Raw genomic sequence first — 23,098 nt, 5'->3', positions numbered from 1 at the left:
TCCTGTATGTACTTTGTATTCTACTGGGGACATTACTTAGACTTTCCAGCTGCACAGAATCCCGTATTGCCTTTCCCCAAACCACCCCTTGCTTTTCTGCTCCTCTGTCCCACTGATGACCTCACCAAGCAAATGGGGCACCACTCCTTTTCTCCCTTCTGCATCTCCCCTCCCGCCCTGGCAGGCTCACAGTCATTGCTTCCTTCCTGAGAATTTGTCCTGGCTGCCTTGTCCCCACCGCCACGGCTCTCTTTCTAGGCCTCACGATGTCTGGCTTGGACTTTTGTCAGAGCTTTTAATTTACTTCCCTTCTGCCCGTCCTGTCTCCCTGGGAGCTCTCCTTCACAGAGTCTCACGATTTAACCCATTTGTTTAAAATCTGCTAACCACTCTCCATCAACTTCAAGAAGGGTCTCAATTGGGTCAGGGATCCCTTTGGAAAGCTGTGGGCCCTCTGGCAAGAGTCTGTGGAAGGCTGTGGGATTCGAGATTAAATAAAGATGGCCGAGACGATGAAGCATTTTGTGGCCACATGCAGCATCCGTAGTAATGTGCTCTTGTCTGTCTCTTCAGGTTCAACTCTAACCCCTTCTTAAGCCTCAGTGCCCATGTCCCCGAAATCCAGCTGGCGTATAGGAGTCTTGACGCGCTGTGCCTTTGCTTTGTGCCCTGTCCTGGAAACCGTCTTTTCTTACCTCTTGTGAGCACCATTCTTCCTGAATGACACTTACCGCTTAGCTTCCATGACACTGTGTTTATAGTTTGCTTTTGCATTGACCGTATTCTATTATAATTGCCAGTTTACCATGCTAGGAAATCACTCTTAAGGGCAGTGACTAGTCTGTGTTTATAAGTATATGCATCTGCGTAAATCTGTGGAGCCTGTCAGCCAGTGGTTGTCGAAACGATAAATGTAAGATGAACTACCTTTGTTTTATACCCCCTTGGAAATCTCTTTTGCTATATATACCTCTTGCTGCTGTGTTTGGAATTATGTTACTTTTTGTGATCCTTAAAAACATTTTAGATGTAATTTTGATATGGTAAAAAGCATGGATCTTACGGCTCAAAGCTTCGTATATCTTTATATCTCTCTATATTTATATTTGTGTCAAAACATGCCTGATCAAAATATGAAACCTTTCCATCATTCTGCAATAGTCCACTTTTAAAACTTCTGTCCTCACAAATTAGTTTTACATGGTCTTGAACTTCATGTAAATGAAGAGTTATGCATTTGACACCCTCAAAATACCCTGTCAGGTTCATGTGAGAGTTTTATTTTGGTGATATTTCTTCGCGCCCATGGCATTACATCCTACCTTAAACCACTTAATTAACACCTCCATATTGGGGTCTAGAGATGTGTATCAACATCCTCCGTGCTCTGAAAATAATTCTATAATATTAACAGCCTGCCTATGATTGCTAGCAGCTGTACTATGTTAAATTGAAAGAAAAGTCTATTAAAGTTGTTATGGCTTAGCTACTTTATATGAATTTAAAATTCCCTACCTCTGCCTCTTAAATCCTGTATATAAAAATGTATCCCTCTTCCCTCTAGTAAGTCCTACTACTTATCTGTAGATCTTTTCTTAACACTTCCCTTCCGTTTGTGCTCATGGTTGACTGACCCTGCACACCGCAGTGCTGCCATGATGGATATGCTAGGGCTTAAGAGTAAACATCATTGTATTAGCATCATATTAGCATTTTGAGAGAAAGCCCACATAGGACATAAATAATCCATAATGGGATGCAGAAGCAGAAGGTATGGCCCTCGTAAGTAACTATAGTTCACCCAGGCAAAGAACCAAGGGGTGGGGGACAGAGAAAGGGGAGGTGATTCACCCATGTTTGATCCCCAATTGCTTGTTTTCTACCTTCTGTTCCCCACCTTCTTGCCTTCTTCACCTTTTCCTTCTCTGTAGGTCCTTTCTATGGGCAGCTTCCCTCACTCTCTCTTCTCTCTCTATTAGGTACATAATAGGTAGGGCTGAGTTAATCAAACAAAGGAGGTTGGTGGTGCGAAAGGCAGTAAGGAACGTTCCACACGGAAGAAGTATGTGCTCAGGTTTGAGAGTCTCTGATGCGCTCTAGAATCTGAAAGGAAGGCTTGATCCCCAAGCTTTGAAAGAGGGTGTGACTTATACTGTGGCCTGAGCGTCTTGGTGGGCCATCATGTGCTCTCGTTGTTGTGTGATTTTGGACATCTTGCTTAGTCTTTGTGACTCAGTTTCTTCTTTTGTTCAAAAAAAGAAAAAGACAATAGTACCTACTCTGGAGGTCGGTTATGAAGATTAGGTAACTTGGTACGTGATAGTGATGAGAATAGTGCTTGCTACATGCTAAGCACATTTTAATTGCTGTACGAAATTAAGCCTTCAGAAGAAATTTGAAGTCACTTCCTAAAACTGTTCACCGAGAAGCTTATTCATGATTTACTTATTCTGTACGACTGATTTGAATATTTATTCTGGAAGTGCTAAAGGGAATGACACTGTGTGTATTTATATTTTTGACTACCTGGGTTTCAGGACGATTCTGATATCTGGGACCCAAGCCACCCTGAAGGCAACAGGGGAGGGGTGAAAAACAGGGGGAGGAATAATTCGGGTGACTGTTTCTGGCGCCCCTGACTCTCTTCTGATGACATTTCTAGGAGCAGAACTTGTGGAGTTTGGGCTCCTAGAGATCATTCTAGAATTGGTGACGGGAGGTCAGTGAAAATGGCACATTAGATCATATTAAGTCTGCCCTTTCTGAGGATGCTGGGAAAGTCGGAAAAGGAGGGCTTATAAAGAAGAAAACAAACTCAGGGAGGGGACTTTGACACAGGTGAAGGGGCTTCTGGTTTGGTTGAAGGATGTGCCGTCTGCTCTCCCCACGCCCCACTACCTTTGCTCCAGCCTCCAGCCCCCCTGCCGTGTGTTCCCTGCACAGGTGCCCATTGAGATGACCTCCCCCCCACCCCGCCCTGCTTGTTGTCTCCTGCTGCCACGTCTCCCTCCAGCCAGTGGTGCTCATAAATTGTACCTCTCACCATCCCCTTCCAGCACCCACGTGAAGGAATAGAATCACCTCACCCCTGTCTCCAGCCTGGACTCTGCTGACTTTCCTGGGTTCACCTGTCACCTGGCCGTTCCAGGAACTTCTCCTGCAGTCACACCCAACTGTTTTGTTTTTTAGTCTGAGCCTGTCTTGAATGTCCCCATGTCACCCTGTCTGCCCACCTCCTTGGCCAGATTTCTTTCCACTCACGCTCGGGTGTCTGATGAGACGCCCCTTCTTCAGGAGTATTATCCAGACCCTCAAGCTTTGGTGATCAGCTTCATAAGACTGTGCATTCAAGATACCGTGCAGAGTCTTTCAATAATTCCTACTTCCTGGTCTACAATCTTGGTAAGCTCCCTAGGGCAGGGTCTAGGCCCTATTTGTAACTGTCACATGCATAGTGCATGCACGTGTTTCCAGGATTGATGGAATTCTGTGAAGCTGAGCCATGTATTTGGTGCCTGGCTCATAACACACATGGAATAAATGTTTATGGAGATTGGGTTTCACTAGTCATGGATGTCTGCACGGCCATACCAAAGGGTGGTGATGTCTTCGGGGCAGATCACATAATAAATATTTTCAATAATATAAAGATAGCACTAGGTCAGTGGAACTCAGGCGTGTACACGTCGTTTGGAAAATAATGGCTGGGAAGGTCCAGTGCCTAGCCAGCCTGTGCATAAGAATTCTGTGTAGTATGTATCATCATCCCCAGTTTTCATCTGAGGAATTTGAACCTCAAAGAGGTAGTGTGACCTTTAGGGAGTGGCAGAGACAGGATTCAGATCTAAGCCTGTTCCCGCAGGTCAGTGTAAGAAGAGGCCACCCACTGGAGGAGCCTTGGTAATAGAAAGGAGGTGCCATCTGCTCTTGGGGCTTCATTTTGCCTGCAGAGTTTTACCTGTGTTTATAGCTTCACTCTGAGAAGTTCCTCCAGTTATCCCTGGGACAGAAAAGTGGGGGGTGTTGAGAGAGACAGACAGAGAGAGAGAGAGAGAGAGAGAGAGAGAGAGAGAGAATATGTTAACAACTCTTCTCCAGCAAGAAGAAAAGTCTCCAGTTATAACACCCTAAAATATAACAATATATAATATAATATATTATAAGCAAATGAGTCTGGGGTGATTACTCCCCAAATCTCCCCAGAGTTATGCTCTAACTTTACCTTCTAAGGTGTGATTGTATCCTTGGGCATGTTAACCATTAGCCCAAGGCTGACAGTGCTCCTTGACTCGACAGCCCCGACTGAAGGTATGTGGAAGTAGTTATGGAGAGCTGCCCCCATTACTGAAGATGGAAGGAGAGGCTCCAAAGTCAGTTTCCTCAAAATTTCTTTCATATTTTTCAGGAAAATCGAGATGATCTTTTACATCCTCAAAATACTGCCCCGGAATTGTCTCCTTAGTGACAATTGTGAATATGTCTGCCCACCTAGTTGAGCCTCATTACTTAAGCCATTGGTGATCTCTGCAGTTACCTTTGTCGTCATGGAAAGTCCCTTCTGGCTGCCCGCCACTTGCAGAAAGCTGTGTACTCCCGCAAATGGATTGAAAAACAAGGCAGAGAATGCTTACTTCCTCTTTTGCACACCTGTACCTGCATACACACACACACACACACACATACACACACACAAACCTACTGCAGTCGTACAGACATTAACACTGTCCGTGTCTCATTTACGGGTAGGGATGCAAACTCGTGTTCACTGTGAAATTTTGGTGAATTAGAGCAATGTCTGAAAGTGGGCGGGTCATCCTGGATGGTTGCTCCACACACGCTGGAGAAGATTTCAAAGTGCTGGTAATGTTCAGGTGAATCCATTTGCAAAGGTTTGCAGGTGTCCTCTCCTAGATAGCTCATTTAATTCATGCTCATTAGAATCCAAAGCATTTCATTTTCATTAGGGAGATAGAAATCACAAAGGGAGTGTGAGTAACCAGATGCCTCTATGGAACAACTGGAGAGTCACATATAGCCTGTGTGTGTGTGTGTGTGTGTGTATAAATTGATATATATATATATATCCATTTCAGTGCACATATATGCATAAGTTATATTACTCTATATTGCATTACATAAAGAGCATCTTCTCTTTTGTGGAACAATTTTTAAAAAAATTTTTTTAAATGTTTTTATTTATTTTTGAGAGAGACATAGAGAGTGGGAGAGGGGCAGAGAGAGAGAGAGGGAGACACAGAATCCGAAGCAGCTCCAGGCTCTGAGCTGTCAGCACAGAGCCCAATGCTAGGCTCGACCTCACGAACCGTGAGATCATGACTTGAGCCGAAGTCGGGGGCTGAGCTGACTGAGCTACCCAGGTGCTCCAGAACAATTTTAAAATTTCATTCTTTTTTACTTTGCATTGCTCTTCTATGAAAATATTAGTGCTAATACTGATGAATATTTTCCGGCCTTTATATTACATGTTCACATTCAGGCATTAAGCAGTGCTCAGCTGGGTTAGCATCATCAACTGCTCTGCTGTTATAGAAAGGGTGGTCCATGTTAACCTGTCCTGTCTTTCCAGCCATGCAGATCCAGGTTGTAAATTCCTTCCTCTGTTCCCCCACGATTGCCTGCATCTAAGTTAAGTGTCTGCTTGTTCTGATAGGAGATTTGTGGGACTGTTTGAAGGTGGGGAGCCAGTGATTTAACATACTGGGTGAAATATAGATCAGTCCCAACAGGTGGCAGACTATGAAGAGGGAGCCGGTTAGAAAGGCGGGGGTCTGATCAGTCAGGCAAGGCAGGCTTGATCCTGGTCCCGAGGCATCTGTGGGATGACCAATGAGACCGATTTTCTAGCAAATACTGAGTTTGGTGATGCTCTTTCTTTTTGACAGCTCACGTTGTTCTTTCTCTGTACTCTTCAGAAAAAGCCCCCTTAAGTCTTATAGGGCCTCCACTTACTAAACCACCATTATTCTTAGGAGAGAAGGCGGTGGCTCCCATCTACTAGACTAAAAGCATTCAGTATGCATGACAGGTGATGCTGTAAATTTAATTCCCAGCCATTTTGTGGGGGTTACGTATGGAGCAAAACCTGTGTGTGATTTGTTTCACCAAACCCCAATATTTCTCTGCCCCCACCTATTCCCAGAGCAGAGGCAAAGATGCCTACATCATAGAGCTTGAATTTGAATTACAATTTACACATGGATTTATAGCCTCACTTGGCATTTTTATAGTAATTTACTACATACATGAACCCTACATAAACTAGTGGTGTTTGTAAACTTGAGTTTTACTCCCATCGTTTGATACAGTGTGAAACTTACAGGACTATTAGATGTAGAAATTGTCTATGAAAAGACTGGCATAATAGATCTGTCCCAATAGAGGACTAAGCAGAATGCTATCTCACCTGTGAGCTTTCATAGGAAAACTGTTTTGAAACTGGTGTATTTCACACATGCCACTTTAAAAGATATTTAGTAATAATTTGGATGTAAATTTTAAAAAATAAAAAATAAAATTAAAAAAAAAGATATTTAATAAATGCGTAATTTTCAAATGCTCGTCTGGCATAAGAATCATTCTCCTTTCATATATTTTTTTTGGGGGGGCCAGGAAGTTATTTGAAAAAAAATCTGGTGTATAATGATGCTAACATTTGAAAGGAAGAAATCATGTGTTTTCATCAGAAATAGTGTGAATAGTGAGCAGCTGTTGGGCGCATAAAAGAGAAAAAAAGAATTTCTCTGTTATTCCAAATTGCTTTTGAAATATTATGTGTGACATTCAAAGAGAACAATGGGTCATTGTGATAATTCTGAAAGATAATGAAATGCTTTGTGAGGGTGTAACTTTTGTGACTGAGAAAAGCAACTTCTTTTAATGTACTTGCTGACCACAGTCAGCAAGAGAAGTTACTAATAATGCAGCTAATCCATCGAAGTCTTTCCTGACTACCATCACCATCGGTGATGTTATGTTTACTGTATCAGATCCAAAGAATCCTGAACCTTTCAGTCTGATCTCCTAACACTGAGTTTGTGCTTCTTAGGGGTGGGCAGAGATCATGAAATACTAACCAGTTGTAAATGACCAGTAGTTTTCTATTTTATAAAAGGAAGTGAAGTGAAGAGAGCCAGAATTATTTTCTGTTTTTATTAATGCCTGCATACATTTTTTTTGTTTCCTAATGAAGATAAACATAAAGCTGTATTTCTCTGTGGTTGAACATACTTCTACTAGTGTTTTGAATACAAGTATGTGGTTTTCAGAGATAAAAGAGAGGAGAGAACTTCTTAATCTGGGGGAATTATCTATATATCCAGCTCATGCGTAAGAAGCAGATCCCGAGTATTATAATAAAGGTAGAATACATCTCTTAGGGTAGGCTCCTTCAGCTCTAAGCGGATCGTATATTACTCCTTTGGGTCAGAGATCCATGTTTCCCATCTTGTAATTTCTAGCGCACTGCCCTGCGCTGCCCTGCGTGACTGTCTAGATTTCACCAGGTGACAAGCGCTATGAGGGGAGGAACGACACCAGCCTTCCCGGTGTCTCAGTGGACAATGACTTGCCAGATATCTGTGGAATAAATGAAACAGAGAATCACAAACGCATTTGGTAACAAGCCCCTCAAGTATGGGGAGAGACGTTAGTGTTCACTGGGGATTTTGTTTAGAGTTCTGACTTGAGGGGGTTTTGTGTTCGTTAATAACAGATTTTTGGGCCCCAATCAATCCTAGTTTCAATAGCATATTTTCTTTGCCAAGCACACACCATGCTTAATCTGAGTCTCCTACATTAATTTTTCCTTTCGAAGAGGAAATGGTGTGATAGAGCTCAGTTGTCTTATGCCGTTTGTTGAGAATGTATTATGTGAAGACATGCAACCTGCAGAAAAGTAAGAAATCTGTATATTTAGGGAAGGTAGGTGGACGACATACCTTTGTGTAAAGGAGGGCGTAGTGATATCTAGGTAGATAGCACCTTCCCCAGCGATGTTGGGCCACATTCATACACATAATTCCTGTCTGTGTATATGAAGACTTGTCACGAGGTGAGAGAGAGCCTGGCTCTCTGTTGGGTAACAGGCATGTGTGTTCTTGAAACAGACAGGAAATCTTAAATAGTAGGCTGTATCTTCCTTGTATATAAAGGCAATAGTTAATTGTAGAATGAATGAATGAATGAATGAATGAATGAGAGAATGAATGAAGAATACGTATGACTGGTAACAGTTCAAAATCCTCATTCCAGTTCCCGGGAAAACAAGTTACTGTGTCCACTGCAGTCATTCAGTATATGCTGTCGTTTCCTTGTTAATGCTGATGGTAGCCTTTTAGTGCATGCCGACAGTACAAACTAGAATCTCTGTAGATGTTTTTCCGACCTTTGGAACAAAGGTTAGGAATTGTACTTCCCATGTGTCCGTGAGGAAACTGAGGCTCTAGATAAAATAACTTGTTCAAGTTGGTACTCCAGTTAAGTGATCGAATCTGGATCTGAACTTGGGTCGTCCTGACCCAGACCTTGAACTTGTTCTTCTAGACATCATACTATTTAAATGGCTGAAACGGGGGTGCCTGGATGGCTCAGTAGGTTAAGCATCCGACTTCGGCTCAGGTCATGATCTCGAGGTTCATGAGTTCAAGCCCTGCGTCGGGCTCTGTGGTGACAGCTCAGAGCCTGGAGCCTGCTTTGGATTCTGTGTCTCCCTCTCTCTCTCTCTGCCCCTCCCTCACTCGCACTCTGTCTCTCTCTGTCAAGAATAAATAAACATTAAGAAAAAAAAATTAATGGCTGGAATGATTTCTCATTGAAAACTTAAGTCACGACCCTTTGTTGCATAGGTTTGCATTTTATAAGCTTTCTGCTTAATGGAGGTGTTTCTCTTAAAGTTATGCTTAGTAAGGGAATCCCACACCTAAGCTTTTGCCATAAAAGGATGTACACATTTAACCTACTTGTTCATATTTGTCTTTCCAATGCCCTCAAAATCCGAAACACAAATTCTAGACTGTGTCAAATCACCTGCAGAGATCATGATAAAAAGTCTCAATTTATAAGAACAATTAATTTGCCTCTGTAAGTGACTTAAACATGACCTTCGTCTTCTGCTAACGTGGCTATTGCAGGATAAGCATGTTATTTATTCTTATTGCAGTAATCCTTGAAGACCACATATCTCTTTCTTTCGGATTCCAATTCAGTCAGACTTCGTTCATCCGGTCGTACAGTGATATCCATCACGGTCTGCAGAGGTAGCAGAATCCTAAATTTGTAAAGCTTCGCAAACCAAAAGCTTTTTTGGGGGCTAACTGAAGTTTGACATTCTGCGTGTAGAAAACCGAAAAGATGTGTTGTGAAATGGAATGTCATTTCCTCATTACGAAGAGGCGGACCCTACGACCTCCGATTCTAAGAGGTGGTATTTTGAGGTCCTGCTCTCCGTTTCGTGTTCACACACAGCAACTGGTGGTAACTAAAAATAGTGTGCTGTGCCACCGGCTAGGAATCTGGTCACACTGGGCTCACGGACAATGTGCACGAATAAGATTTAGGATCCCTGGTTGGGTTTCTTGCCTCCAGCCCACTCATCAGCTAGTTTGCTGCCATTTGCAAGCTATTGAAAAGCCATTAACAGGCAGGACCAGGCGAGCCGCACTGCAGCACCTCTGTGCGGGCAGAATGTGGCTGCATGTGCGCACCAATTAGAGCGGACGATCCCCGGGACTGTGGCACTCGGAGCCCTGTCAATCATCGGCGCTACAATAGCACGTGCAGCAGTGGTGGCCCCAGATCCACCCGGGAGGGGCTTCTCCGAACTCCAGCTGCGGCATGCGAATGAGTTTGAAGCTTTCTGCAGGATCATGGAACAGAGCCTCGGTTCGATAATCCATCCCGGGGTAAACTGTTACCTGAGGAAGGGCTCTGAATAATGCATTGCCTGGGGACTCCAGTTGTAGCCGAAGACAATGCTGGAACCCGGAGCGAGATTGCTGTCTGAGCTGGAAAGATGTCTCACTATCATTTTATCAAGTGCTGTAAGTAAGCTTGACATTTTGCTCATATGGCTGTCTTCTTGAAATATTATTCTGTGCAGGTGCCAGCATCAGGGCTGGTCTTCCGGCATGCCACATGCAGAAGGGGGGCATGGAACGGTGACTTTGAAAGATGTGTTACATGCTTGAATGTATTTCCTCTTAATTTCAGGTTCAGAAATTGTTACACTGTGATCCAAATACTGATGGTACAGAAATCTTTAAAACTTGACCTTTTCAGGAAATATACACACAGCAATTAAAAAAAAAACACCTAGCAATTCGTGAAAAGGGATTTTTAGGATATTTCTGGGTATCAGCCTATGATAATGCAGTGTTTGCAGAAAAACTTAGTTCACGAATGTAGGGCTGAAACCATTTGGTTACTGTGTTTCTTTCAAATTTTACTGCTTCTTCCTGCTTCAAAGCTCAACTTGTCAGCTTGATCTTTCCCATTATCCTTGACTGTAAACTTTTGTCCTTGCATCGTTTACCTTGGAGTGCTCAGGGACTCGAGTGACATCTGTACCAAATGCTCTGCATGGACGCTAGCATGGTGAAAACAGTTTGTCACTGGCTTTTCTGATGAGTCCACAAAGGCTCTCTTCAATGCCTGATTTTTTTTAACGATTTTCTGAGCTAGATAAAAAGCTGCATCTGAACCTTCTCTGGAAGATAATCATGAAGAGGGAAACATATTTATAGCAAAAATGGCTTGCCAGACACACATGCTTTCTCTTGTGGCACTTCTGAAAACTTCTGTACATGTATGTCCTCGTCTTAAAGTGACAGATGACATTAGTAGAAAATGGTTTCCTCTTAGGAGGAGGGTTTGGTTGGCAAAGGACATTCATTACATGTTCCATGTAAAGTAACGTTGTTCAAGGGAACACATTTTGAACGGATCTTGAGTTTTGCACTAAAGGACAGTGAAAGATAATGATAACTGAGAAGGAAAAAATCTCTACCTTTCTTTTGTCTTCTGTGGGGGATGTATATAGGAATGAAAAAGAATCTATGATTAATGAGAACAAAAAACGTCTTACTCTTCACCAGACCCCAAAGAGGCATGCGTCTGGCTTGCAGGATAATTTTAGTTCCAAAAGGAATTCATTGATCAGCTTGTAAGTTTGAAGATTAACTCTTTCATTGATAGAATTGGGGATGTGCAGCAGCTTTAGGAATTATGAGCATAGTTTTTTTGTTTTAATCCCTGAAATCCTGGGGTTATTGTCTTGGTGAAATATATGTAGGATAGCACTGCATTAGCACAGTGTCATTATTTCTCCTTCCTGTGCCTCTGCAGAGGAAATCCCTTCAACCCTCTGCACCATTTCTACAAGGAACCTGGGTGATCGCCGGGCAGAGTGAACACACCTGGTGGAAGGTAGCCGGGAGAGCTGGGCAGAAGCACAGAGGGACAGAGGGACAGAGGGGCATGAATTGGGGCGGTTCCGAGAGCAGTTAGTCACCAAATACAACGTGAAGCTGCCCCTTCCTGCCTTATGTTACTTTTGTTTCAGCTGCATGATTTGAGTTTAGAATTTCAGAAAATTAAAAGAAGCGATGATGTCTAGTCAATGGTAGTGACTGGAGTTAATTCTTGCAGCCTAGATGAAATGTAAAATGAAAGAACAGTGAAATGTTTCAAATACCTGGGGAAAACGCTCCTGATGAATTTATCAAAGTAATTGCATACTGCTTACAAAAGATCGGACCACGTCCTACGTTCGGTGTTTGGTAATATCTATAAAATGGAAAAGAAACAGGGAAATGTCAAAAACGGACTGGTATGGTGTGCTAATGGAGGTCAGAAACTATATTTCATTGTGTGCCACTGGTCAAGGGCGCTTCACAATTGGGCTGGATCTTGGAGGATGAAAAGAATATAGAAGGAAAAGTGGGGGGCATACAGAGTCAGAGGGTTTGTCGATAAGGATCATAATCCACAGCTTTGTTGTTGTTCTCAGTGGATCAGGTGTTTCCGTATTGTGTTCCCTTGATCCTCATATTGGGAATGATCTATTGACAAGGCGAATTGGCCTGTGTTCCTCACGTCATCTCTTCCTGGCATCAGCGTCCACATGCCCGTCTTTTCATTGTGGCCCTGGTTTGTCGCCACTCTGTGCCCGCTTGCAACCAGGTAGCAATGCAGGAAGTGGTCGAATTCCAGGGCAGGAGTAAGAACTTGCGAGAAAGAGTCCCCTGTGGGCCTAGTAAGGGAGCCTTATGTCTGGATGTCGGGAGACCAATCAAGAATGCTTACATGGAACTTTTAACTTCATCTGGGGAAATACTCATTATTCAGTGTTAAAGCATGTATGTACTGAAGGGTCTAGGGGCACCTGGGGGGCTCAGTCGGTTGAGGGTCTGAATTCGGCTCAGGTCATGATCTTACGGTTTGTGAGTTCAAGCCCCACATCAGGCTCGGTGCTGTCTGTGCAGAGGCCACTTTGGATCCTCTGTACCCCTCTTTCTCTGTCCCTCCCCACACGGTCTGTCTGTCTATCTGTCTCTCTCTCTCTCAAAAATAAATAAAAAACATTAAAAAAAATACTGAAAGGTCTAAACTCAAATTCTAACAGTGGAAGTCTAGCTGATGCAATACTCAGTTTTTATAAGTATAATTGTATATATCATATAATTATTGTAGTTATAATTATTCATATATAAATAGAAGACATAAGTATTAGATATTAATTATGACTATATACTGAATATAATTATTTGTGTAATTAATTATAACTATGGAATTCTCTGTTACTTTTATGAATTAGCCTAAATTGTCTATAGTGGGCATGTTTTATTTTTTAAAAAAATGCTTTTAAGTATATTTATTTTGAGAAAGAGAAAAAGAGAGGGCAAGCGGGGGAGGGGCAGAGAAAGAGGGAGAGAGAGAATCCCAAGCAGACTCTGTGCTGAGGCCCAGTCCCACCAACTGTGAGATCATGACCTGAGCGGAAATCAAGAGTCTGACGCTCACCCGACTGAGCCACCTGGGCGCCCCGGCATGTTTTACTTTCATAGTCGGAAAGAAAACTTTAAGAGCATGTCAGAGAATATATAGAGGAAGAAATCGCTTGGACCCACATCTCCACCCACATTCCTTTCGGATGGCGTGGGCTCTGGCCTAATTCTGCATGTTCCATATCTCTTATATAGAAGAGTTGAAAACTAGAGTATAAGAATTTCCCATGGAAGCATGATATCGCTGGAAACCTCTGGAGCACCACCGCAGAAAGTGCTGATGCTTCCGGGATCTCTGTGGCCAGGAAGTGCATTTGGACGGGTCTGTCGTGCGATTCTGTCTGAGTCACGCCTGGTGGGTGGCGAGTGAACCTGGCAGGTGCCTCAGTGAGGTGCAGGCAGGAGCGGGAGGGAGGAATGAGAGTTCTGGGCCACATGAAGGCCCGGAGCTGTCCTTGGACTTACTGTTCACCACGGGCACAAGCGTGAGGTCCGCCCTGCTCCGGCCTCTTCCGTGCCTCGGGAACAGGACCTGTGCCTGGCCTGTGTCTCTCCCGGTTTTACTTCTCCGAGTCTGTGGGGCCGGACAGCACTGTTTGCAGTAGGAAGGGAGCGGAAGCTACTTCACATGAATATACTCCAGAACCGTTAGTTCACTCCCGGCACCCAAAGATGAATTCTACAACACAGGCTGCTATTTTGCATATTAAAAAAATTCCACAATACCAAGGTCACCTTAGTTTTCCTCTCCTCGCTCGTCTTCATAAACGCTCCTTCCACCGAAAGGTCCTCCCTGCTCGTTTTCACTGGTTGTGCCTGCTGTTCAGGTGTTGAGAGCCCCCCTTTCCCCCCCTGCTGCAATGCTGCAAGCCCACCGGCATGCCGGGAGGCTGGTCCCGGGACCGCCTCACCCTCTGGGCGCACCCTGTGCCCAGGTCAGGCCTGTGGTCCTTCCACGAAACCACTCCTTTGGCCTCACCTCCCCCTTGCACTCAAGCAACGCATGCCTAACCCAGCTGAGCCCGGCCTGTGTGTGCGCACACCTAGCTGCTAGATGATCCCTGAAGGCGAGGTCCGGGCGAACGCAGGCTCGTTTCATGTCAGTGTCCGATGGTAACGTCCCCATCGCTCCTCCCGTGCTGCGCGTGGTTGCTCACACCTAGAAGATCCTTAAATTTCCCGCCCAAGAAAACAGCCGTCAGATGCAACTTGGGCATCTTCCCACCGATAAGTCTGTGAAGGTGCTGGTGTGTGAATTTCCCTCTGCCTGCCATGAGTTGCTGCTCTGTGTGTGTCCAAAGAAAGACACGGTGCTCTAAACCCTACCCGCTCTTGCCTCCCTCCTTCAGTTACCCCTGCTTTCTGCTCCCTCAGTCGCTTCTCCTCGGAAGGTGTTTTGTACATACAGGGCCCAATATACTTACTTTGGGGAATCAGTCCCCCTTGACCTTCCTGGCCGCTAATGCATTTCTTTGCTTTCATGGTCACTCTTGGAAAAATTGCCTACACACTCCCCCTTTGACTCTACAGATTGTTCCACTGACCACGCCACCGAATCCATATTAGTTAAACCCTCTTTATGTGGCAAAATCCGGTGGACACTGGTCCTTCCTTATGTTCGTTAATTTCTCACTCCACTTCTGCCTCTTCTTTGACAATTCTTGGGACTTTCTCCTGTTTCAGTGGCAGCTCTTCCTTTGAATCCTTGCGGGCTTCTCTTCTTAGAGCTTGGCCCTGACACTTTGCAAAGTCCCTGGTTGACTCATCCATTCCTGTGGCTTTAAACCTCATGTGTATTTTCCCAATAACTACCTTTAACTCAGATGTGTCCCCTTCTCTCTTAACCACATGGACATCTTTTCTGGCCGGTAAATATGTCTAACTATTTTTGTTTTGATTGCTAAGTAATATTCCATAGCGTGTGAATTATTTATTAAGCCATTTATTTATAGACTTCTCTTTTGTAAAAAAAAAATGTTTATTATCTTATTTTGAGAGAGAGAGAGAGAGAGAGAGACAGAGACAGAGAGAGAGGGAGAACATGAGCAGAGGAGGGGCAGACAGAGAAGAAGAGAGAATCCCAAGCAGGTCCCATGCCATCAGTGCAGAGCCCAAAGTGGGGCTTGAACCTGTGAACTGCCAAAACCACAAGTCAGACACTTCAATGACTCAGCCACCCAGGTGCCCCTAGACTTCCCTTTTTGATAGGAAATAAAACACTATGTTTTAAGATTTGGGCTTCTATTACTAAAGTATTGATTCACAAGGGCAGTGTTGTTGAATCAAATGGTCTGTGCCATTTTAAGTGGCGTAGAAACTGCCAGATTTCTCTCCAATAGGCTGTGGCACTTCAGATTCTCACCATCAGCAGAGAAAGCCCATCCCTGCATCTCTGGCATCCCGGAATGTGGTCCTTCTTCAGATGCTGTCAGCACCTTCTCCCAAAGGTGTAATTTTATTCTACTAATAATGAAGGAGTTCCCCCCATTTTTTATGAGCCCTGTTTCTTCATACTTGTTCTCATTTGTTGATTGGATTGTTTATACTTTTCATTATCAACTGTATGTTATCTTTTACATTAGGAAATACCAATATTTCCTTGAGCGTGTGCTGAAGAGAGCTCTCCTATTTTTCTCTTGTGTTTTTGTTTTGGGTGTTGGTTGGCATCTAAAATTGTAGTAATTTATAGAAACAATGTCTCCTATGGATTTTGGTTTTATTTATTGCTTTTGGTTGTCTGTTTTAAAGTTAAATGGTTAGTCGTTGTCTTATTTAAGCTTTTATTTTTATATTTTAAGTTCTGATCCTTGTAAAAGTTAATGTATGGCGTGGTGTGAGATCAAAGTCACCCCCTTCTATTTCTATATGTGTCGTATCCACTGAATTGTAATTCCATTTTTGTCATGTTTTAATTCCAAAATGTCCTTTCATAAATTTCTAGTTTCTGTTCAGTTACACTGATCTATTTGCCTCGTTCATAAGCATACTGTTCTGATTTTTAAAATATTTTGTTAGGTGTTCTCAAATACTTATGTTTTCATTCAGTATTAAATTGTTCAACTAATCTGAAGTGAAAAAAAATTCTCAACCAGGTTTAAAAAAAATTCACCTTGCAATTTATTTATTTATTTATTTACTTATTATTTTAAATGTTTATTTATTTTTGAGAGAGACAGAGAACAGGGGAGGGGCAGAGAGAGAGGGAGACACAGAATCTGAAGCAAGCTCCAGGCTCCGAGCTGTCAGCACAGAGCCCGATGTGGGGCTCGAACTCAGGGACCATGAGACCATGACCTGAGCCAAAGTTAAGACGCATAACCTACTGAGCCACCCAGGTGCCCCATACCTTGCAATTTAAATTTTGTAATCTTAGTTTTTTTTTAATGTTTATTTATTTTTGAGGCAGGGAGAGACAGAGCATGAATGGGGGAGGGTCAGGGAGAGAGGGAGACACAGAATCCGAAACAGGCTCCAGGCTCTGAGCTGTCAGCACAGAGCCCGATGCGGGGCTTGAACTCACGGACCACGAGATCATGACCTGAGCGGAAGCCGAATGCCTAACCAACTGAGCCACCCAGGTGCCCCAAATTTTGTAATCTTAGAATAAGATCTGTAGATCAATAGCACCTACGATTCTACTAAAATTAGTTTTAATACATAGCACAACTGTTCTAAATGGATACTTCTCTTTATAACAGCATTAATATTATATGAGTATTTATATAAGAATTATAACAATGAGTTAATATCTTGTGAACACTGCTTTATTGAATGTTATCGAAATGAAAGAAAACATGAATAAAGCTCTCATACTAGTGATAATCTAGGACCCCTCAACCTAACACAATTAAGAAAAAGATAGAAATTAAATATGCTGCTGAAGGTAAATCTTTTTTTTTTCCAATGTTTATTTATTTTTGAGAGAGAGAGAGAGCCAGAGCATGAGTAGGGAAGGGGCGTAGAGACAGAGAGAGGGAGACACAGACTGAAGCAGGCTCCAGGCTCTGAACTGTCAGCACAGAGCCTGATGCGGGGCTTGAACCCACGAACTGCGAGATCATGACCTGAGCCAAAGTCAGACGTTTAGCCGACTGAGCTACCCAGGCATCCATAAAGATCTTTATGTTTAATGTCACATGTCTATATCTATGTACAACTCCAAATCTAATCTATATCTCTCTATATGACAATATAGAAATATAAAAATATTTCATGTATATATATATTTCTGTTATCAGTTGTAAAGTGAACAGCTGAAGAATATGTATAAAATGATAAAATCAGTACAGTGATATGTCTGTTATTCAACATTTGACTGCATTGTTCGTATGTTTCACTTTTTATACAGACTCGGGAATGTCATGGCTGCTGTGTCCCAGGGGTGCATCCAATGCCAGTCTCTTTGTGTGTTGCTGCAGTTTTGGCCTTCCATTATTCAAGGCTTATCATTATGTACGGAGGGTTCCACACCTGTGGTCTCACTTGACATCTGTTAGTCTAATGTGATGCCCTCTCTTTCTGTAGGTTGTTTGGTGAATGAAAGGGGGCTTTTTATGCTCCCAGTGGTTGCCTCACACCTCATGTCACCTTAGAGACATAAGCATGCCATGGGAACTTAACTGAGTTGAATAGATTAAGTTGATTACATTTTTTCTTTTATCCCATTCATTCCTATATTTATGAATTCGGTAAAGATATACTGAATTCCTATTCTTTTCCAAGGACTGGTCTGCAGGCTAAGAATCCAAGGGCAATCAAGGCAGCTAACATCACTCCCGCCTTGAAATTCCGATTACAGTGGTGAGACAGAGCAAGCTAGTCAACAAGCAGATGTAGATAAAAAAAATTTTGGTGGCAGCAACTGATGTGAAGAAAACAAAGAAGTTTGAAGATTTAGTAAGTGATCTGGCAGCAGAATGGAGTGAAAGTCCATTTTAAATAGTTTATAAAAGGATGACCTCTAAGTGACTGAATGAAGTGAAAGAACCAGGATGTGACTATCTGTGGGAAGGGTGTGCCAGGCAGAGTGAGTAGTAAGTGCAAAGGCCCTGAGGCCGGGATGGACATGTTGCTAATTCAGAGAATCTAGGCTCTCGGAAGCTAACTTTTTTTCTAAACACTTTTTTAATACTTTCCAAACTCATAGATAAATACTATTTTTTATTTCATTGCTCCTATCTGTTCAAGCTAAGGGTCTGTAAGTCCACTTACCTTTACTTCCAAACTTTTCTTTCTTTCTTTTTTTAAATTGAAGGTTACCTTTTTTTTTAATATGAAATTTATTGTCAAATTGGTTTCCATACAACAGCCAGTGCTCCTCCCCACAGGTGCCCTCCTCGATGCCCATCACCCACCCTCCTCTCCCTTCCACCCCCCATCAACTCTCAGTTTATTCTCGGTTTTTAAGAGTCTCTTATGGTTTGGCTCCCTCCCTCTCTACCTTCCAAACTTCTTTAAATAGGTATTTATATACGCCCCTCAAATGCCTTCCTACCTAATGACTACGTTTTAGCTCCCGCTTCATTATTGCATTGAAACATCAAACTCTTTTATGTGCCTCATTTACCTCCAAATGTTTACCTACTTTGACTCTGTGATCATCTCTAATTTCTTAACTTTTTCCTTGACTGAAAAAAGTGCCGGTGGAACTCTTTGACTCATTTTCTTCCAGATTCCTTGCTTGTCTCCCTACTTCACACCTGTTGCTTTCAAAAGTTTCCATCATTCACTTATGCCCAGACATGATGCAGGACACCCAGCTTCTACGGGTGGATAGGTTTCTTTGGTGCGGGAAATTCACAGTCTAGAGGGGAGATTGGAAAGTGAGCACTCATGTTTCTGTAATTTGGAGTTAGGGGAGAATGCAGAGCAAGGTGCCTGGTTCTGCTCTGGGGAAGGCGTGTGAGGAGAGGGCCAGTCTTCTCAAAGTGAGCGAGCAGGCATTGAAGGAAGGGGGTGGGGCGGCATCTACTGATGATGGACGGGTGAGGAACCTGGGCAGAGGAGACGCTCTCTGTGACATACATCATGGAGAGTGCATGGTGCATTCAAAGAACAAACAGACAGAGTCCCACGTTGGGGAGGGGGGAGAACAAATGTGCAATATTTGGACAGATAGGATGCATTTTTATGGTATTCATCACACGAGAGAGTTCACGGGGTGATTTTTGAAGAGTATGCGATGTGATAGGGTTTGCGTTCAGGACTGTCATTCTGTAGCGATATGGTGGGTGGATTAAAAGGGAGATTGGAAAGGGGAACAGACAGGAGAATAAGCTGAAATCAGAATGGTGGCCATAGGGATGATGAGGCGTAGTCTGATTTGAGAAGTATTTATGGGAAAGAATGAACAGAACTTGCTGTCTGATTAGTGAAAATTTCTGTGCTTTGCCTTGCTCTTTTTCTTTAAATGTGTCTTATTTCGGTTATTTCATTTCCAGCATCTTTGTGGGTAGATTCCAGGAAAACATCTGTGGCTCTGCTTTTATCAGGGTCTCTATGTACATGTGGTCAGAACCCAAGCAGGCCACTGTATCTTACCAGCTCTTCAAACTTGGAACGTCCGAATTCGGTCCACACTCTCCCTTCCTAAGCCTGAATGTCCAGATCGTGAAGGCCCAATACACTATGTAACCATGTTTAGATCTTTCCTAAGAGTAATTGGAATCCATTAAAATCTTTCACCCATTAGAGTGGAGAGCAAAGCTTGGTGTTAGTGGGGTTGACTATGGAGAGCAAGAGGAGGGGAGCAGGAGTGGGGTGGGGGAGACCAGCTAGGAGGCTCTTGTGGCAGTCCACACCCAGGTGGAGGGAAGTCCGTGTTGGTCATTGACCTCAGAATGGAGAACAGTGGATGAATTTGAAGGAGACTTGAGTACTAAGGAATCTTAGGCTATAGGACTGATTTGGGAGTTGCAGAGGATGAAAGAGAGGGAATATTCAGGACTGGCACTTAATATTTTCGCTTGAACGACTATGTGTATGGTGTTTTCATTAAGCTCAGTTGTGCCCCAGAGAAAGAGAGACAGGCCAGGACACGTTGGGTCCCGTGATGTCCAAGGAGAGCTGCCCAGGATACAATTGTATATATGGGTCTGACGTCAGGCTGGAGATGTCTATTTAGAGACACAGGGTAATGAACATACTGGTTTTATTTCAGCCGTGCTACAGGAGGAGCTAGGCAACGGAGACACATGGCTCAGGTCAGACACTTCTGGGATGCAGATAGACGAAAGGCGTTCGCAAAGGGAGGAGGAGGTCTTTGGTCAAGAACACGAGCATCACAGTGTCAGAGGCAGGGTCTGCTGAGCAGCCGGTGTGATGTGACAAGATTAGGGCACATGTTTGAGGAGCATCTACTGGGACAACAGACAAGGAGCAGTGTCAATGGACAAGAGTGAGTGGCATTCAGACTGTAGTGTCTTGAGCCATCATCGGAGAGGAGTTGAAAACCACTGTGTGCTTTTTTTTTAATCTTTTATTTTAATTTTTGAGAGACAGAGCAGGAGCAGGGGAGGGGCAGAGAGAGAGGGAGACACAGAATCGGAAGCAGGCTCCAGGCTCTGAGCTGTCAGCACAGAGCCCAATGTGGGGCTTGAACCCATGAACTGCAAGATCATGACCTGAGCCAAATTCGGATGCTCAACCCACTGAGCCACTCAGGCGCCTCAACTATGTGCTTTGGTTTCTAAAAGAAAAAGGAGATTAAGGTCAATTGGTGGGTGGAGATGTGGTTCTCAAAAAAAGTTTTTCTTTTTTTAAGCTAGGAAATACTTGGGTTTTTAATTCACTGTATCTACTTCTTCATCTTTGAAAACTCAAACCCATCTATGCCTCCACTTGTTGTCATTCTAGGCTATGTGTTGGGACTGAAAACAAACAAACAAACAAAAAAAACTCTTTGAGCATCGTCCAATTGCTGGAGAAATTAAAATAATGACAAAACAATGGCGATAACGGTGATGACCTTGAAGTTTCAGAAGAACCTTGACGTAGGGGAAACAGGTTTTCACCAATTGCCACAAATAAACTCATGCGAGATCAGTACCTCTAACATCATGTTCTAAGAGCGGTCATTATATGGAAACGACCCTCTTGTGCCACGCTTTGAAAACTTCTGTTCCAATCCACAGTAGGGTTTTCTTTTCCCTTCTAAGGAGAAAGTGTCATACACGCACCGAGTCTGTTGGAATGATTCTTATTGACATATCTTTTGAAAACTCTCTAGAGGTCGTTGTGGACAGTTCAGTAAACATGTCATCTCTGCAGATAGATGTCGTTAAAAAAAGTGAGTTGGGAGCCGCGCTCCACTTAGAAACAGGATGATACAAAGCCAAAGGGGAACTACGACACCGCATGAATCAATGGTACGTTCTCAGTACTGCTCCCAGTTTTGTTTGATTCAGCATAAAAAAGGTCTTTGGCTCATAGGAAGTGGTCAAGGGAGGAATAAGTAAAAGGCGAAAGCTTCAGGGTCCTCTGAGTAAGGAGAAGATAGAAGAGGCTTGAATTATTTATTATTTGGAGGGGAGGAGTGACAGCAGAGACAGACATAAATGAATGAATGGTTTTGTGGAAATCAATTGGCCATTCCTTTTCATTCAGGCTTTTAGCAGAAGAGGAAGACATTTATCTAAGTGGCTGAAAACACATCTGACATGGATGAGGGATATGCCTCTTGGAGCCTCGTATTTTAAGCACATAAAAGCCAATTCTGTGGAGTATCTTTGAGAGGAGAAAATCATTTGAAGGTTGAATTGTTTCCTAAATTTCTGGTTCATTATGCTCTCCTCTGAACAACTTTACCTGTGAGGTTCAGCTCTGGGGACTGACTGAAACCCTTCCCACAGAGCACTCGTGACTAGAATCACACGTCACTTTGCCTTTTCTCATCTTGGGAGATCCTGGACAAGTCTTTTTTAAAACATTAAAAACAAATTCCAGTATAATTAACATACGGTGCTAGATTGATCCTGGTCAAGTGTTAACCTCTTTGTTTTCTCACCTGGAATCCATGGAGTAGAAACGTGTGTGGTGGGCCACGAAGCCAGTTGACGATGGGCCCAGCAAAGTGTCATGGCACTCTCTGTCCAGGTGAACTGAGGTCACAAGCATGGCCCCGTGGGTGATGGAGGCAGCTTGTGTCTTCCACAGCCACCTGTTACTTATAGGACCACTTGGGCCAGTCCTAGCATGTTTCAACAACTGCCCTGTTTTTTTTCTGTTTAATCTTTAGCATTTCACTTAATTTCTCTAGGGCTTGGTTCTTGATGTCCTCGTTTGAAAAGTATAGCCAATAACACCATCCTTATTCACTTTGCTGGTATCTGTGGAAGTCAGGAAGTTCATTACTCTCCCCCTCCACTCCCTTTACCCACCATGCATCCCTCCGTCTCTGTATTCAGGACCGAGTCTTCCCTAAATCACCTGCTTATGCTGAGGCTGCACCCGGTCTGGCAGGGTATGGAGCCCCTCAGGCAAAGAAAGAGCAATCATCCAATGAACCTGGTTTGGTGTTAGAACCAAATTCACATTAATAATATCAGGCACATGGAGCGCCTGGGTGGCTTAGTTGGTTACGCGTCCGACTTTGGCTCAGGTCGTGATCTCACGATTCATGGGTTCGAGCCCCACGTCGGGCTCTGTGCTGACTGCTCAGAGCCTGGAGCCTGTTTCAGATTCTGTGTCTCCTTCTCTCTCTGCCCCTCCCTAACTCACGCTCTGTCTCCCTCTGTCTCAAAAATAAATAAACATTAAAAGAAATTAAAAAAAATTTCTAAAAAAAATTTTCTAAAAAAAATAATATCGGGGACATGTTAATGACACAGTAATATTTGATAAATGAAAATAAGTCATCAATAGTAATTAGTTCACACAATGACCATCATTAATATGCTTTAATGAAACCATCTTTTAAACGGTGTTGCTCTATATTTCCCTGGTCTACAATAATTTTTTTGTGTTGCAAGTGACCTCTGAACCTTGTAACGTTTAGTACATACTCCGTTTCTTGGCCCCTTCTTAAGGCCCCAGTGTGTTTCTGGACATGCAGAGACATCAGTCTCGCACAGACCTCC

The 23,098-nt window shown here is 43.2% G+C and overlaps 1 protein-coding gene across 3 annotated transcripts in view; it reads left to right on the top strand.

The window, feature by feature from the left end:
* Positions 1-23,098, top strand: part of MYO16 (myosin XVI) — a 609,969-nt gene that overhangs the window by 109,593 nt on the left and 477,278 nt on the right. For 2 of the 3 annotated variants that reach the window (XM_053889213.1, XM_053889198.1), the window contains exon 1: positions 9,535-10,058. The exons of the other annotated variant lie outside the window; for it this stretch is intronic. In XM_053889213.1, coding sequence (XP_053745188.1) covers positions 10,031-10,058 — 28 coding nt within the window. In that variant the 5' untranslated portion in view covers positions 9,535-10,030. Of the gene's footprint in view, positions 1-9,534; positions 10,059-23,098 lie in introns of those variants that run through there. 3 annotated transcript variants of the gene reach the window in all.

Source organism: Panthera pardus, unplaced genomic scaffold, assembly GCF_024362965.1.
Source record: "Panthera pardus isolate Hobbes unplaced genomic scaffold, ASM2436296v1 HiC_scaffold_1, whole genome shotgun sequence".
NCBI lineage: Eukaryota > Metazoa > Chordata > Mammalia > Carnivora > Felidae > Panthera > Panthera pardus.
Note: the sequence above shows the minus strand (reverse complement) of the source record. Positions and strands in the feature narration are given on the sequence as shown.